Genomic DNA, 16,097 nt, shown 5'->3' on the forward strand with positions numbered 1-16,097 from the left:
AAATGTCAATTCGTTGAGCAACACTGTGCAGGTCCTGTTAGAAAGCATGGGAAAGCTCAACTTCAGGGAGATATACCAAGACGCCGAAGAACAGCTTGGCCGTGCGCCGACAATCAAAATTTCGGGCTTGAGCGATACCTACGACGAGTACTCCAACTTTGCAGGCATCATCATCTATCATCACAACAACCAGTTCCAGTGGTTCAACGACCGGGGCATCCTACAAGGATACAACTCCAGAGCGTTCTACGTGCTGCTACAGCGCACGGAGGACTGGCCGAAATGGGCGCTCCAGAATGCAGGCCAAGGGCGAGTGCATGACTATCTGTACCAGCAGATGTTTGAAGGCGACTTTCGGGACGGCCGTACCTGCTGTGGCGGCTTTTCTGTCATGCAAGGCCAGCAATTGTTCAGTAGCATCTGGTTGAATCAGCTTGATAACTCGACAGGCAGCCATTTTCAAACCATGCCCTGGAAGAGTGACAACAGCAAGTATCTGAGCTATCATGAAGAGAGCATAGTGCGGGCGGCGCTCGATGAGTGGATGGATTATGGATGTGGTGGTGTTCTGAGCATTCCGCATGAAACCCATGCCGAGCTTACAAGTTATAGCTAGATTCAACTGTAATGATTTGGAACATGCACAACTCGCAATTCCAAGAAAACTGTCGGGACGCCCGGCAATTCCCTTTCCTCACCAGCAGGCAGAGACATGGGACAAAACTGGGTGTGATTTCATGCATTTTTTCCCTGATGGACATGATTTAACATGGAGTCTCAAACTAACCAGATCAAGGCTGTGGTGCAGCACTGGGCGCACATGAGCACAACAATGATTCGGCGTTGGTGCCTACGTCAGACACAGCGTTGACGATTGTGATGATGTCTTGCTGCGTCTGATGGGTGGCGTGAATCAAGGCTGACCAACTTCATCCTGGCTGTTCTCGTGAGGCCGTTTCATCAGGTCATTCTGCTGATCCGACGCTTCCATTCACAGCTGTTGCAATATGCACGGCATACGCTTGGACGAAATCTTCCTGGCGGGATGTCTCGATGGCGGTGCGGCAGCGGCGTTGTCGCACGCACCGAATCGCATGGGCTGCATCCCGGACAATGCCTAAGCGGAGAAGAGCGCACGCCGCAATCATGCCCGCTCTGCCGACTCCACCCCTGCAACATACCTCAATTGGCAGTCTTTTATCCACCCTTGAAGTATTGCATCCCAACCCACACCCTTCAGTGCTCACCTTTCGGTGGATGGCGCCCAGGAAACCAAGACACTGTCCCACTCACTTCTCCTTGAGTTCATTGAAGTTTCTGGACCGCAGACTCTCCGAGCTAGGGTCTGTCCATCACACACCCAACAATGAAGCTGCAGCTGCCGTCTGTTGTAGCGCCGAGTGCTTCACCACTTGCCATTCACATCACGCAATGGACATGAGAACTCCACAGTTTGCAGCAGCTAACATTATAACGCTGCCTCAACGTGCTGGGGCGTTTGCGTGTCCCTTGCTCAGAATGATCAGGGTGGTGAGTGTGTCTACATCTTGACAGGGTGCAATCAATGCCTTCCGGCTAGGCAAGAGCTGCTGGTTGGAAAGCTTGACACTTGCGTTATGCTCAACGGCAAGACCGCGCACAGTACGGATGACACCAAATTTCATACATCTGAGACCGTCATGGAGCCTACCGACAGTGCAACAGTACACATTCACCGTTTCTCACACGGCTCGCGACGTCCTCTATGAACTCGTGACAAGTCGTCGGGTCGTTGGGAGCCATCATTTCGATTATGGGATACTGCAGCAAATGCATCCCGGCTTCCTTGACTTGCTTGTGATAGTTTCGGAGATTGTATGTCTGCGTAGCAAACATTCTTCATCATGAGCTGTCCGACGCAGCGTGTCCACCAGGGCGAATTTCAGGCAAATACGTGGTGAAATGATCGTAAGATTCTTAAAAGTTAGAATCGTACTCTCAACTCAGGGTCGCTCAATAAGCACCCCAAACATGTCACGCCAAAAATTGTTCTCAAGCGCGCCAGGTCGATTGGTAGATTACGCTTCCATTCCTTGCATCCCGGCCTGGAAACACTCTTGCCTGGACAATACGACAAACATAATTTGCCTCTTACATTTTCGAGGGCTTCGTTACTAGATGTTGCGCTGCAATCTGCATCCACAATCCACGACACGGTGATTGGGTTCTTCTCAGATGTCACTGTATTCGGACAGGAAGACACAGGCGGCATCTGGCTGTTCAGAAGTCTCAGTATGCCTTTGTTCACAACTCGACCGATTTAATGAGCAGTACCAACCGTTGCCATACAACACCCCTGGGTACCTTGTTGGCTTTAGACGTCCCAGGCACAGTCGTCACATTCGTGTCGAGACGAACACATATACGTTGATGGTGCCCAGTGACAGTGACATTGGCAATGCCATTGACATTGCCAATGGAAACAGACGGCTCAGTCATCCTATCTGCCTACCTGGCTCACATAGGCCGCAGTACTCCCCGAACCATGCTATCAGCAACATTATCAGCTATCGTCAGTGTACCCCCACAGTGTGGGCAGGCTAAGAGCCAATATCACAAGCATAGCCTCCAGTCTGCAACATGCAGTATGTGACACCAGAGAAGAACCTACATTGTTGGGGAGTGAAGTATGGACGTTACATTCGAGGCTTCTGTCTCCAAGTTGCCCCTCCGCAATACCAGTATATGTGGATCAAGTGTCCCAGGGCTTGAGAAGTGCCGCCCATGTCAGATGGCCTAAGTAATCCTACTGCACTGGTCTACATAAATGCCATTTGCATCAATTACCAGCTGCATGTTGTCATTTCTGGGGAGGTTGGCTGTCACATCGCCATGCCATGTCCTTGCGCCTGGAGTAGTCCCTCCTCAAACCACTCCCCGCGACCCCTGCAAAACAAACTAGTAGGCTATCTCACAAGCCAAGGTTCAAATCAGCATGGAACAGGTTAGCTAAGTTTTCGGCGTTGTGACTCACCGCTGACCAAGGTCTGCATGAGCTGGCGTTGCGGTTGGCATGGCAACAATGGCTGTGAGGTGATGTGCGCAAGAAATTACATCCATGCATCAAGATGCATATGGACAAAAGAGTTGCAAAACAGCTCGCAGTTCTAAATTAACCCCTATCAGTGAGACGACTGAGGGTATACTTGGAGGTGAAGTGTTCCAGGTGATGCCAAAAATGAACATCAATGCGGTGCATGATTTCCACAGGTTGACACTGCGCCCAGACGTGGGCTCATGCTGGGTTACAACATCGAGTTGCAGTTGCGCGCCTTGTTTGGTTGTGGTCCTTTGGGACTCAATGCGTCCAACTCCTTTCTTAACCTGCATGAACGATTGTCATCTCACATCTGTTGCAATTTGGTTCATGGACTATGGCAAAGATGTCCTTGCTAGAGCTGTCTACAAGTAGGACTACGCCCTGATTGCTGTCTGGTCCCCATGTCCTTGTGTGCTGCCAAATAACACATACCGACAGACCATATGATACTATATGGATACACCACTCTTCACTCAACATGGATATCATTGACTTGAATCTAATCACGATGTAGTTGACAGCGAGTCATCACCTCAAATTGTAATGACATTTGTCTCTCCAGTCGATCCTGCGTTCCGGCCTGGCTTTCTGTGAAATCTTTGAGGACTGTTTCGTCGCTTGTATCCCAACCTGGTTCTGGTTAGAAATTCTTATACACGTTAAGCTCATGGACCGCATTCCCCTGCGTTCCGCGGCCTGTATGCATCCTTTCCCGCCTTCACATAGATCAATGTGAGCTGTCCAGCACCCACCTCACTACGGTGATAGACGAGGCCACACATTCACAAACAGGCTCTGCTAAGCCACTTTGTCCTGGAAATCAAGCACGAATACCGTTTAAAGATGCAGCTCGTGGTCTGCGATCGCAAGCACCATGCACATTGCCCGATACCGGCCCACCGAAGCATTTGCCTCGCCGAAGTCCAGGCTGTGCTGCTTGTGGCCCTGAGCCACCAGCCGCAGCACCTTACAACAGCAGTGGGTGGCTGGGGGGCACAAGCAGCGGCACAGCCCGGACTTCGACGAGACGTATGCCCGGGTGTGCTCGTATCGGGCGCATGGTGCTTGCGATCGCAGCCCACGACAACCTGAAGTTGCGGCAGTTTGACATCAAGACTTCTTTCCTCAATGATGAGCTCCAAGAGAAGGTCTACATCAGGCCTCCCACTGGCGCAGCATTTGGCTGCGCCTGGGCATGTTCTGAGCCTTCGTTGAACGCTCTGTGGCCGCGACTGGCGGGTCGCGCTCGGAATAACCGCTTGGAGCCGGAACTCCTATTGTGGGGGTTCCAGCAATCAGATGGATGCTTCGCGGTGAGTCTGGCGATGTGCTAGCCACATTTTAAGTGGACGACGCAGTAGTGGCTGCTTGCACGTCTGCTGGGGCTGACCTCGTCGGCCTGGCGCGGCAAACGCTAATAAAGCAAAGGCCTTTTTTGCGTCCATGTCTTGGAGGGTGTCCAGCTGGCGTGCACTCCATGAACCCTATCAATACTAGCCAGGCACACCCTCCAAGCGATCTCCCAAACAAACTCACGTAGATTCAACGAGAGTGAGAACTTACCTTGCTAATTGATTCAGCTGGTTTACGTTGTACTCCTTGAGGGCATCAATTTCCTTCTGTATGAGAACACAACCCTCGAGACTCGACCCAACGCCAGGATACATGGTCGCGGATGAGAACCAGGTCCGCTACACCACTGTGCAAATCAGCGTGCGAAACATAGCGAATGAGCGTACTTGGTATGTGTGCTTTTGATCCACAAGTCTCCACCCGAGCATCAGTGAAAAAAAGCCGGAAGCCAGTGCAAGAAGGCGCCACCTATGCGAGCCCTCCGTGTGAGCTTTCTCCGATTTCGCTATAAGCGCTCGTTGCTCAATAATGCTTGCTGCGAGCTTTTCTTCAACGTCCTTCAAAGACGAATTGGTTGCAACTGCACTGTAGTTGCGCAAGAGATGTGAGGACTTTGCAGAATCACGGTGTGGACAGTGCACTGAAAGTCGTAGCAACGAGACTAGTGATGCAAATGGCGCTCTCGCGTTGTGGGTCATTCTTGCCAAGTGCTCGCTGTACACATTCGCTCATCACAAGGTTGGGGACAGTCTTGAAATTAATGTCATCTGTGATATTAATGGCATAATCAGCAACGCAGCACGCTTTCGCTCCAAGCCTAGGTCCTAGGCTAGGATGTCCTCAACGAAGCATGACACAGGCGAACCCTGTAGCCACTAACACACAGCTTCGTGTGTTTTATTGTTGAGAAGCCTGTTGTGAAAGGTTGATATCTCAACCTATGCAATATACTTGAGCACGCTCACGTATATTGTATAGGGTCGCGCCACTCCTCGGAGCCACAATGCCGAACGCCAACTGTGCACCTGACGTAACTGCGATCTTGTCATCGCTGACGGGCTGGCTCTGGGCGTCGTCCCCACAACTGGTGCACAACCGACTAGGTCCTCACTGAGCAACTGCCCTGTGATTTTCAAAATTAGTAGCGATTGTAATTGAAACCTAATTACAATCGCTTAGGTTTCGAAGCGAGAGGCTTTGCCAGGGAAGTACACAACTTGCGCCTGATATGCGTACCGTGGAAGGATGGCATAAAACGAGTACCACCACGCAAGCTCATCATCACAGCTGATAGCAAGTACCAAGTGCAGCCAGTGAGCGAGCCGTGTGAGCATGATGGCCGTGTGGCATCCGCGCCACAGGATATTACATCACATGGCTCCGTACTGCAGTTCTTCCAGCTGTGCCTCCAACTGTTTGAAATGCGCAAGGCCGTTGCCATCATGCGAGATATACACACCAAGCAGTCTGTACCCGTCATCGTGAAGGCCTGTTCTACCCCCCTCCAGCTACTAGCAATGTGCGTGGTGAACGTTCCATTGTTCGACGTCCTAGCGCTGATCGAGGGCTGGATGGCAATGGAATCAACCTGACTCCATTGCCAACGCTCGTCCAACATTGGGAGGTTCACCGGGCACAGTGCTGGTAGCTGAAGCGGGGGAGTTCAATGGGTTGCAGTGGCAAGCGCGAACGATGTCAATTGCTGTGCAGTCCTTGGGGTCTTGTTTGGTGTCTTTGAGGGGCCTGGCTAGCTCGATCCAGCGGCCATGGCGAAACTCGCAATTGTGTCTGGCTTCCGCGCGGACTGGAGCTGTTGCTTGCATGCATTGGGCATTGAGCTAGGCATGGTCTACTACGCCGTAGGTGCCGAGTGACACAGGGGTCAGATATGGGTATCACCAACGATGCTAGGAGACTAGCCCCTAGCCCACTAACTGGTGTATGCCTCTATCGTCATCCTCCTATGAGGCATGCGTGGGCTACATGGCTGGGCTAGCTCCAGACATGAGTGAGGCTCCCATGTATGCATGCAGCAGCTATCTAGGGATAGCTGCTGCTGTACCGGCTGACGCCCTCCCTAAACTTAACAGGAGCGCTCTGCCCCCCCCTGCATGAACCCTCAGATCCACATCTTGCAGCGGTTCCATCAGTTTGTAGAGGTGCTGGAGAGCGTCAAGCTCAAGAATGAGTTGCAGCGGCACTATGTGTCAGGGCAGCAGGCGGTCAACGCGCCCTACATGATCTTGAAGGAGACCTGCAAGACGTGGCTGCTTCGCACCGCCAACACGCACGGCAGCCTGCTTCACTAGCTTTTCATTTGCGCCTCGAAATGCAGTTGGACAGTGAGCGCCATTGTGTGCACCTGAGCCCCTGCGAGGAAACAGGTTGCGAGGCGGCGCAGGAACCTGTTCTCAAGTCAATGCTAGTAAGCTGATCTGATACATGATGTACCATGGATCAGCTTGCATATGGAGTGCATTTTACATACCGTACTGCCGCTAAATATTCAACCGAAATCGCAAAAAAATGGCCGTTTGAAAAATTTCCATCCTAAATCTCCAGAATGTTTGGTAAAAAAAGCGCGATTTTTACTATCTAATGTTCGTGGCTAGCATAATAAATAATCCCCATTCATTGTACCTACTGTTGAATGGTTTGCGGGATTCGTACAAAGTTTGAATAATAGCGTGATTGAATAGTTAGCGGCGATACGGTATTCTTTTTGCAGTTCGCCATTGATTAAGTGTCATTCGTCTCAAATCTGTGCCACCTGTTGTGCTTGGCACCAAGGACAGACATGAACAGCCATCAAGACAGAATGGTGCCGACGCAGGAAGATCTATGATTGGTGCCTGTGTGAACGTTACCTGATTCAATTTGAGGTGCTGCGCTCCTTTCTGCTGATCGGATTGGCTTGGGCAATAACAAGGAAGATCCCGGCGTAGCTTAGGTTGCTGGTTTTCTTGTGTGTTTTGTCTTAGTTTGTGACGTTGTTTTCAGTGTTAGTTTCTGTGTTCTTTCCTGTTTTGCCAGCCCTGTCGCTTGTAACAAAAACATGGAATTCCATACAAATGAAATCCAAGGTTCAATCCTAAGAAAACTACTACCAAAAGACTTGACTTACTTGGAAAAAGAATGTAAATACTCTTGCATGCAATGCGAGGCACACCATGGCCGTGTTTGAAAGCGCCGGTGTCAAGGGCCCTGAGTGCACAATGCGCAAACACCATGAGCCTTGTGCACTCACGTTCCCATGATACATACACATGCGACGGAGATAACTGTCAATGGAAGCACGAGTGTGAACATATCTGACTAACATAGCTGAGCAAGTGAAGACACCAGTGTTTCGCCAGATTGAGTTCGTCCCAAGAATGCACGTATTTTCGGGCATCTACACCCGAAACTTCAGAGGGTCTGGCGAAACACTGACAGACACTTCTCCGCAGACGGCATATCTTAGATCCCACATTCACATGGGCCGTACTGGCACTAGTGGCAGCCTCAACTTGGAATTCAATTGCATAGTGACCTATTGACAACTTGCGAACTGGCTGCCCATATTGCAGGCGGTTCTGGGTCTCTGGTGCCCTAACAACTCTGTGCCTTGGAATCAGCAGGCTATCACACATTTCCGTGGCGTCTCGAGCCACAACTCTCGCCACATTGCCTCCAAGAATGATCACGCATTACATGTATGTCGTGCCTTTGGGATGGCGTATCTCTTTTCTTGTCTTTGTATGTCGTGCCTCGCTGTCACCATGAGGAAAGCAGTGCGCAGTGAACACCCATTTGAAGACCCTCGTTTGATAGCACGCAGGTGGTCATGCACATGCTTGTATGGCAGATCTGAATATCTACCGTATTGATGTCATATAGAGGGGAAGTTATCCCACAAATCAAATCAGTGTGTCCCTAGCATAATTGTCCTTGTCCACTGACCAGTCAGGCATCACCAGCCATGGCATCTTCGTCTTTGGGTGGTGAACGAAGCGGTGTGTCACAAGTTACCGCAAAAAACAACACTGTTGTCTTCCACATCCATATATTTACAGTAGCATCCATCCCTGCTAGCACCGTAGCCACTGAATAACATTGTGCCAATCACTTTCAAGTCCTTTCGTCTGCGCATGCACCAAAAGCAGCTGTATGCAAGGTCCACGACAAACGTGTAGAAGGTACATGGCGCCATGCGCATTCCGAACAAGTCGACAAGCTGCAAGATGGTGAGCATTGCGCAAAATGTTACACGCAATATGTGTGCTGCTGGCTGGTATCGGCGTCGCAGGTACGCCGTCCTTAGGATGCTTTACACCATGTCATCCTCAAGCGCCGTCAATTGAACTGCAGCAAGGTGCCGAACAGGAAGTGCTGCATGATAGGGAACTTGGACAACAGCTCCACCTGGTACATCTTCAGCATGCCAACGTTGACCTGCAGAGTCATAACATGCACAGAATAAGTTTTGCTAACGTGTGTATCACAAAAAATCAAGCCAAGACACCGCCTCGAGTGACGAAACAAAGGGATCCCAGTGAGAACACAGTCGTGCTCCGCAAAATGGAATACCGTACGACCGGTATATATTCGCCGTCGCTAAATGCTTTCTTTTTCCCTTTGGTGCCGGTTCTGTGAGATACGGGAGCATGAGCAGGTTTGCCTGATAGCTCTCGATGCTGGGCACCCCCTTGCACGCTCCGCGCCGCATTCTGACATCACATGAGCACACAGGAGGCCTGGAAAGACAGGGCTGTTGGCGAATCTTTAAAGGTCGTAGGGTAAATCCATAGTGCCAAATTCGGCAGGCAGAATGAAATAAACAACATGAATACGCCAAAGTTGCTGGTTTTCTTGTGTGTTTTGTCTTTGTTTGTGTCATTGTTTTCAGTGTTAGTTTCTGTGTTTTTTCCTGTTTTGTCAGCCCTGTCGCTTGTAACACATGAATACGCCAAAGAAGGCAGCGTTGGCAAGGTGGAGATCAAAATAAGTAGGAAATCAGGCATTGGAGGACATAAAAATTGAAAAGGCCACGAGCTGATCTCGAGCCCAAATGAAGCATCCCCCAAACAAGGGCGCAACTTTAGAGGCTTACGCGGCAGGCGCAGTCTAGGAGTTGCTTCAATAGCAACTCCTCTAACCATGCTGCATACCACATGCTGCACAGCATTCTGCAAGCTGGTACTCAGGTACCTTTCGCAATTCGGATGCGTCATCAGCTCCTCAAGCAGTTCCTGATCGATACACCAAAACGAGATCATGTGCCAGAGTAGGGAGCCACCAACGTGGCAGATATGACACTGTAGCTAAGAAGAACTTGTCTGGTCTTGCCCATGCAATGCTGTGCGATTTCTTGGCCCTGCCAAGAGTGCAGGGCACACTGGCACTCAGTAATGCCACGTGAGCAGTGCACAGCATGTCAAGAGAGTGCACATCCAAGGTATGTTGACTTCAGCAATGAACCAGTGATAACATCAAATACACAGACCTGATGTGCGCAGTAATCACATCATCCCAGCTCAGTCGTCGGGAATGCTTGCCACATAATCACAAAGACACATCATGGGCAGCTGTTCCTGACATGTTCACAACAATGCTGCATCCACAAGGAGCTTGGCAGTTCCAAGCACATCTTGCAGATGCAGATGCCCAACTGAGACGCCCCTGTTTGGATGCCATACCTTCTGCCACGTTGGTACTGCTGTGATGTCATACAGCATGGGTGACGTTTCTTGAAGCAGGCCTTTCTTGACAGACTTGACAAATTTGACCGCACTCAAATACAAGTAGTCATCTGCAAACCCATCGAGGATGTCGTTGTCCAGTATGCTCTTGGGCTTGATGTACTGGTGACCTATTAGCTGTGAAGCGCCCCAGATGAACGGGAAAAACTGGTAATCGTCCAAGCCCCACACTCCATGGGAACCAGCAGGCTCCAACCTGCAAATGACCCTAGCAGTCACAGTGCCATCAGCAACCCAAACATGGAAGCCTGATACAATCATGAGAACAGAGCTAAGAAGTGCATGCGTAGGAGTCAACAAGAGGCTTAGTTCGACCCTTTGAGCATCGCTTCACCCCCAGCAAGGATCATCAGGGACAGCAGAGGTAGGTTCGCACCAGTAAGTTGTTTGGACCTTCCTCATCAAATCCAGGTACTTCTTGAACACACGAGTCACGGTCGCTTGCTGGTCGGCTGCAGTGAAGACGCCTAAAGCATACAAGCAGTACAGAAACGCCACGAAGTTTGTCTCGTGCCCAGTCCCGTAATCTATTCGTACATAATTCCCAAAACTGTCCAGAAAGTAGGGCAAAATCTCCACGAGTGCTGGTGCCAAGCCATCCCCCAACAACTCATACAAGCGCTCAGGTGCTGCTTGCTGCATTGCTTGAAACCATTCGCGATAGGCAGGGTTGCCGTAACGCAAAGACTGTTGGCATGGTGGTATACTGTCACAGAGCCCTGTCAAGAACTCCAGAATATCCAGAAGTTTCTGCTGCGATGCCGAGACCAAGCAGTCGGCTTTGAGCTGTTTGCCCTGAACAGCTTCATTTAGGGACAACGTGAAGGCGACAAAATTGCGTAACGCCGGCGAGCTGAGAGCCTTGTGGCATCCTTCCTCGTCGTTTATGCGCTTCTTCGCGGGCTGCCATGTTGCTGGCCAGGATGATGGGTCGACATCGGGCAACTTTGGATCCACTTCTATCTTCGGCTTCACTGGCAAGCCTGTTTGTGGCAAATTCGGAGGGGACGAGCTGGGCGGAGGACGCGAGTCCAAAGCCCCGCCAGCCACAACGTTCCAAGGATTTGCAAGACTTGCATCGACAGGTAGTCCGCTCGCCCCAGCTGCCCAAGGGGCTTTAGTGCCTTCCATCAAATGCTTCAGGGTTTCCCAACACTTACGAGTTTGCAAGCGAACTGATGAAAGTGCGTCATCAAGGACCTTGGCAAACAAATGTATGTCTGCCAAAGCTGGCAAGCCGATGCCATGCCATGGCCCATGGCTTTTAGCTTTTATGGATTTTTATGCGGACTTGTATCAGGGCAGTCTCGTGAGTCGGAGCATGCACCGTCAGCAACGACTCACTGTCAGTCTGACAACACTTTTGACACATAGCCATGGCCATCGGGACGCAAAATAACGCTTTTGTCGAATGATGGGCCTTCAATCGAGGAACGGTTGGCATTTTCTCTAATGGTAATGATCACAAGGATGGAGGGTCCTTGGAGGTTGCGCGTTTAGGCAAGCAAGGCCGTACTGCTCCTTGGACGTACTTACGGCCAGGTGAGCCGAACCGGAAATTTGGCGAGCCTCATGCTAAAACCATGGGGTAGCACGAACCTGCAGTGTATGCCTTGCTGAGGGGTGGGTGAGGACAGTCCCTCACACAATTCTTGGTCGAAACACATCAACAATACGATCTCATCCGAGGCGCGTGCACTGCATCATTGTCCTTCCCAGGATCCCAGGGATGCGCCCCCTGCGGATGTGACTCCCGCTTTCAGCATTCCCGACATGTACATGCGCTAGTCCATTCGGTACATCAAGTTCGCTGCAGCGACATATCGAGCACTGGTCGCTATTGCAGTGTGTCGAGCCACTCCATGGATCAAAGCCGACTGCACTGCTGGTAGCAGCTGCATGGGCACTTCAGAGGCCTCCGCAACGTACTACGCGACGTTGTATGCCATAGGAATTGATGCTTGCCCTTACAACCTTGGCACCAGCTCTTCCGGTGATGACCAGTGTGCTTCTTGCTCAAGCAACCTTGTCGGGTATGTTACTGGCAGTGATTTTTCCAATCCTCTGGGGGTTCATGACCTTAGGTTGCTGCATGGACCTTAGAGGGCGACCCGCTTTGGGAGATTCAGCTGCTGGCACGCGCCTGACCACGCATGTGTCACACATACGGTACCCTGTAGCTGTGCACACCAGCTATTCGATAGTCTGTTGGCATAGCCGAGTTCAGGTGCGCCACGTTCTTTATACGATTCTGAAATAGCAGCAAGTTCGGGTACTTCGGATATACCGAGTAGATGGATACTTATCTCGGAGATGCTTGCTGTGCCTGGATGCATCAGTTGTTCACTACATGAAAATATCTTCATCAAATCAAAGCACATAAGAGTATCTGGTAGCCTCGCTTGGGTATCGCCATCGTGTTATTTAAATGGAGGAAGGAGATGCTCATGATGTGGAAGCTGTGGTGCGAGGCCAACTGGGCTTTGTCTTGCGGACACTTGCGGTCTCGTGATATCGGCATGCGCATTTGTTGCAAGGAATCACGTGCAACCTTCAAAATACCAACGCAACTTGTAAACTTGTCGTGCATTAGCGTCCCACGTGGAATGTCCTGGATTTGCGGAGTCACACCATCAATCTAGTGACAAGGTGCGATGCAGGAAGAGGCACAGTCGCAAGGCAAGGCTGAGAAAGCAGATGGTCCCCCTGGTGTCAGCAAAAAGGAGCGAGAACTGCACTTAAAGATTGAAAAACTGCAACTGGAAGTTGACAGATGGAAGAAAGACGCGGAGGATGCCAAGTACGCGGTTTTGTTGTTCGATATGCACAACAAAAGAACCTTTGGTCAAGCAGATTGTCAGAAAACGATGTGCCGCTGATCATGTTGGAGATTTCAGAACGTAATACGCACCTGGAATTCGGCTCGACAAATCATGCGTGGCCAGCAGGGTTCCTCTATTCCACCCTAATACATGGCTCTCACAGCCAAGGTGTAGATGGTACAGCGCACAAACTGCAATCAGAAACAGTCTGAGTGCACATTGCAGGATCTCATCTTTGGTAAGGCAGGGTCTGCCATGTGTTGAGGAACACAATAGGCCAGTGCTCCATCCTTGAGGATGCAATGCACACTGCTTCATCAAGGAGTTTCTCAACTTGTGTGCACAGCAAGCTAGGATATTCTGTCCTGCAGGTAGCCAAACGCTTTCTGAAGCCTTACAATCCAGGCAGTCATAACAATGCAACGTCGCCATGCATGCTGTCAGCCTCTCAACTTCCAGCGACAGCTGAGGCCAGAGCTGGTCTTTTTTAAGGACCTCAAGGTTCAAAGCACACCGCACTTTGCAGGGCTTCGGCTATCTTGATTCTTCAAAACAATTGAGCGGCTAGTGTGTGTTCAGCTGCATATGTTGTCACAATGCAAACCGTGATCATTGTTTCACAGATCCCTGGCAGCCACAGGCGCTTCCCACTCAGAGAGTGCAGCCGACAGCAAAGTAAAAGACCTCGCGAAAAAGGTGAGCCATGTGAACCCTCATCACTCACATACATGTCTGGGACGCAGCAGCAATCAGCGGTAGGCCTGTTGTACAGAATCATGTCCAGTTTGCGTCTTGCGGGGCCGGGGGCCTGGCGTGATCCCCGACTGATTTCTTTATTCAGTTAGTTCATCTGTGCTAGGCAAGGAGCGAGATGGTACGGCTCATGCAGTATGAATCCTACTGGATGCCCGAAGAGTGCCCAACGTCCCTGTCCATGCTGTAGTGTTGTGAATGGATACATCACCACATTGAAGAAAGGAATACGCCAGCCCAAAAAAGGCGGCTTTGAAAACGGGCGAGACAGCCAGAGCTGATCTTGCGCCTAAACGGAGGGGTTGCACCATCCCCCGAAGATGTTGACGTACCGTGTGGAACTTGGGACGCAGTTCCCTGCACTGTTCAGTTCCTTTTCAGTTCCCTGAAAATCCTTTCAGGGAACTCCCATGAGGACTGAAACAAGGGGCAAACGAACACAGTTCCTGCCCAGTGACGGCAGGTGATTTGCCAGAATGCGATTTGACCTCAGCTTTGCCCCCAAAGTCAGCATTTTCAGGCATCGCAACCCCCAAATCACAGAGACTAGCGAAACAGCAGGTGAGTGACAGCTGAGCCACGAGACCGTCACAAAAGTGTGCATGCTGGAAGGCTCGAGCCATACATGGCACTTTCCTGTTCTGAGCGATTGGTGGCATACACAGTGTGAAAGTGACTCACACACCAGCATCTGCCAGAAGAAGGTTGTGAAGCGTCGAATTTTCTCTTCTTTGAAAGATGCAGGTGGAGGCATGTTGATGGCGCCAATCGTCACTTTACAGCTTCTCCAGGTACTAATGTTCATATATGATTCGGTTGATTCGAAAGAGGATACATACTCGTCAGAAAAGGTTGTCGTCGCCGCCTTCTTTGGGCTGGCGAATTTCTTTATTTCTTCATTTACCTTTTGTTTATTACTGGTTAGATAGGAAAGCGCCAGTGTGTTTCTCTGCGTGCAGAACCGGGAACTTAACGTCCAGCTCGAGAGGGGTGAAGACCGCGCTGAACGAGGCGAAGAAGGGAGCACACATAGCACCAGCAGCAAGCACAGGGGACGCAAAGCAGACGTTCTCCTCGACGAAAGCGCAAGCGAAAGTGGACGCCGAGGCCCAGGCAGAGATCGAGAAGCTCCGGAAGCTCTACGATGATGGCGTTAACAAGATGGGTCGTCTTGAGAGCAAGCTTGCTATCTTGCTGAACGAGAAGAAGAACCTCGAGTCTGCAATCTCGAAGGAGTTCGGGGGCCATGTGGACGTGAAAGCGATCGCGGAAGGCAAGGCTCACAAGCGGCGAGACGTCGCAGGAGAGAACTCTGTGCTCAAGGCGAAGGTGGCTGACCTCAAGTCCAAGCTCATACCGGTGCGTGCCACTCGCTCGTCCTTCCCACGCATCTGAACTTTGTGCCCTTCATTGAAGAGTCAGTCATACAGGCGTCCAAGATTCATTCATCTTTGGTTACTGGTACAGAGATCAATATCGGTATTGATAACAAGTTCAACTCGGCCACTTCGCTCCTCGCTCTCTCGCCCTGCAGCGCAGTAGCTGAAGCATATGCGTTGGGAATTGCATGGTAATGTGAAGGTACATCGATTGCTGGTGTATGTCGACTTGTGTCGCAGAAGATAGCACTGTGTACTACCCAATGCAACTCATAAACAACACACATCATCACTGATTCATGGCGTGCAAACCATTGGCCTTGCAAGTTCCATTGCAAGATGCCAGTTTCATTCATCTTTGGTTGTAGGTACCAGAGATCAATATTGGTGTCACTAACAGTCGGGTAATGGTAATGGTAGCACTGATTCCCAGGTGGTTCTTGGAGTTGCCAATGTCCATGTGGATGCGGTAGTGTGTAAAAAGATACATGCATGTTTCGTCATATAAGTATAACCGATTCATATGCTGGTCACTTTGGTGTTCTGTTTCAGTGAAGGGAATGCTCATTCCATGCGTTCAAGCGCCTTCCAGCACGTGGGATGGCTCCATTTGAGTCATATGATATGAGTGATCAAGTGAGCGAATGAGTCAGATGCAGTTATGAACGCAGGATCAAGAGGGGGATGGGAAAGTGATCGGGGAGAGCCGGGGGGGGGCTGATATACAAACAGAGATACAATGACGCATTGGAGGACATCAAGTGCCTCAATGACGAGATCCGAAATCTGCGCATGACAGCCGAGGGCGCCGTTTCTAGGCGGAAAACGTGCGACCTGGAGCTTCAGAAGACCCGAGCTCAAATAAAGATCCTGCTGCAAAAAAGCGCGGACGACGACCGTTTGGTGTCTACTCTCAAAGCCGAGCTGGACAACGTGCGATCTGGGTGTGACCTCACCATGACCTGTATCG

General features: G+C 50.7%; 1 protein-coding gene across 1 annotated transcript; it reads right to left on the minus strand.

Annotated features, from left to right (window-relative positions):
- Positions 1 to 8,767: 8,767 nt before the first annotated feature.
- Positions 8,768 to 11,557, minus strand: LOC149810089 (uncharacterized). Its single transcript, XM_089994426.1, has 4 exons — positions 11,518 to 11,557; positions 10,550 to 11,402; positions 10,111 to 10,369; positions 8,768 to 8,866 (listed from the first exon to the last, which is right to left on the minus strand). Exons 1-4 carry the CDS (start codon positions 11,555 to 11,557, stop codon positions 8,768 to 8,770), a joined length of 1,251 nt encoding a protein of 416 aa, XP_089850552.1.
- Positions 11,558 to 16,097: the final 4,540 nt, after the last annotated feature.

Source organism: Nuphar pumila, unplaced genomic scaffold, assembly GCF_984573655.1.
Source record: "Nuphar pumila unplaced genomic scaffold, dmNupPumi1.hap1.1 HAP1_SCAFFOLD_529, whole genome shotgun sequence".
Lineage (NCBI taxonomy): Eukaryota > Viridiplantae > Streptophyta > Magnoliopsida > Nymphaeales > Nymphaeaceae > Nuphar > Nuphar pumila.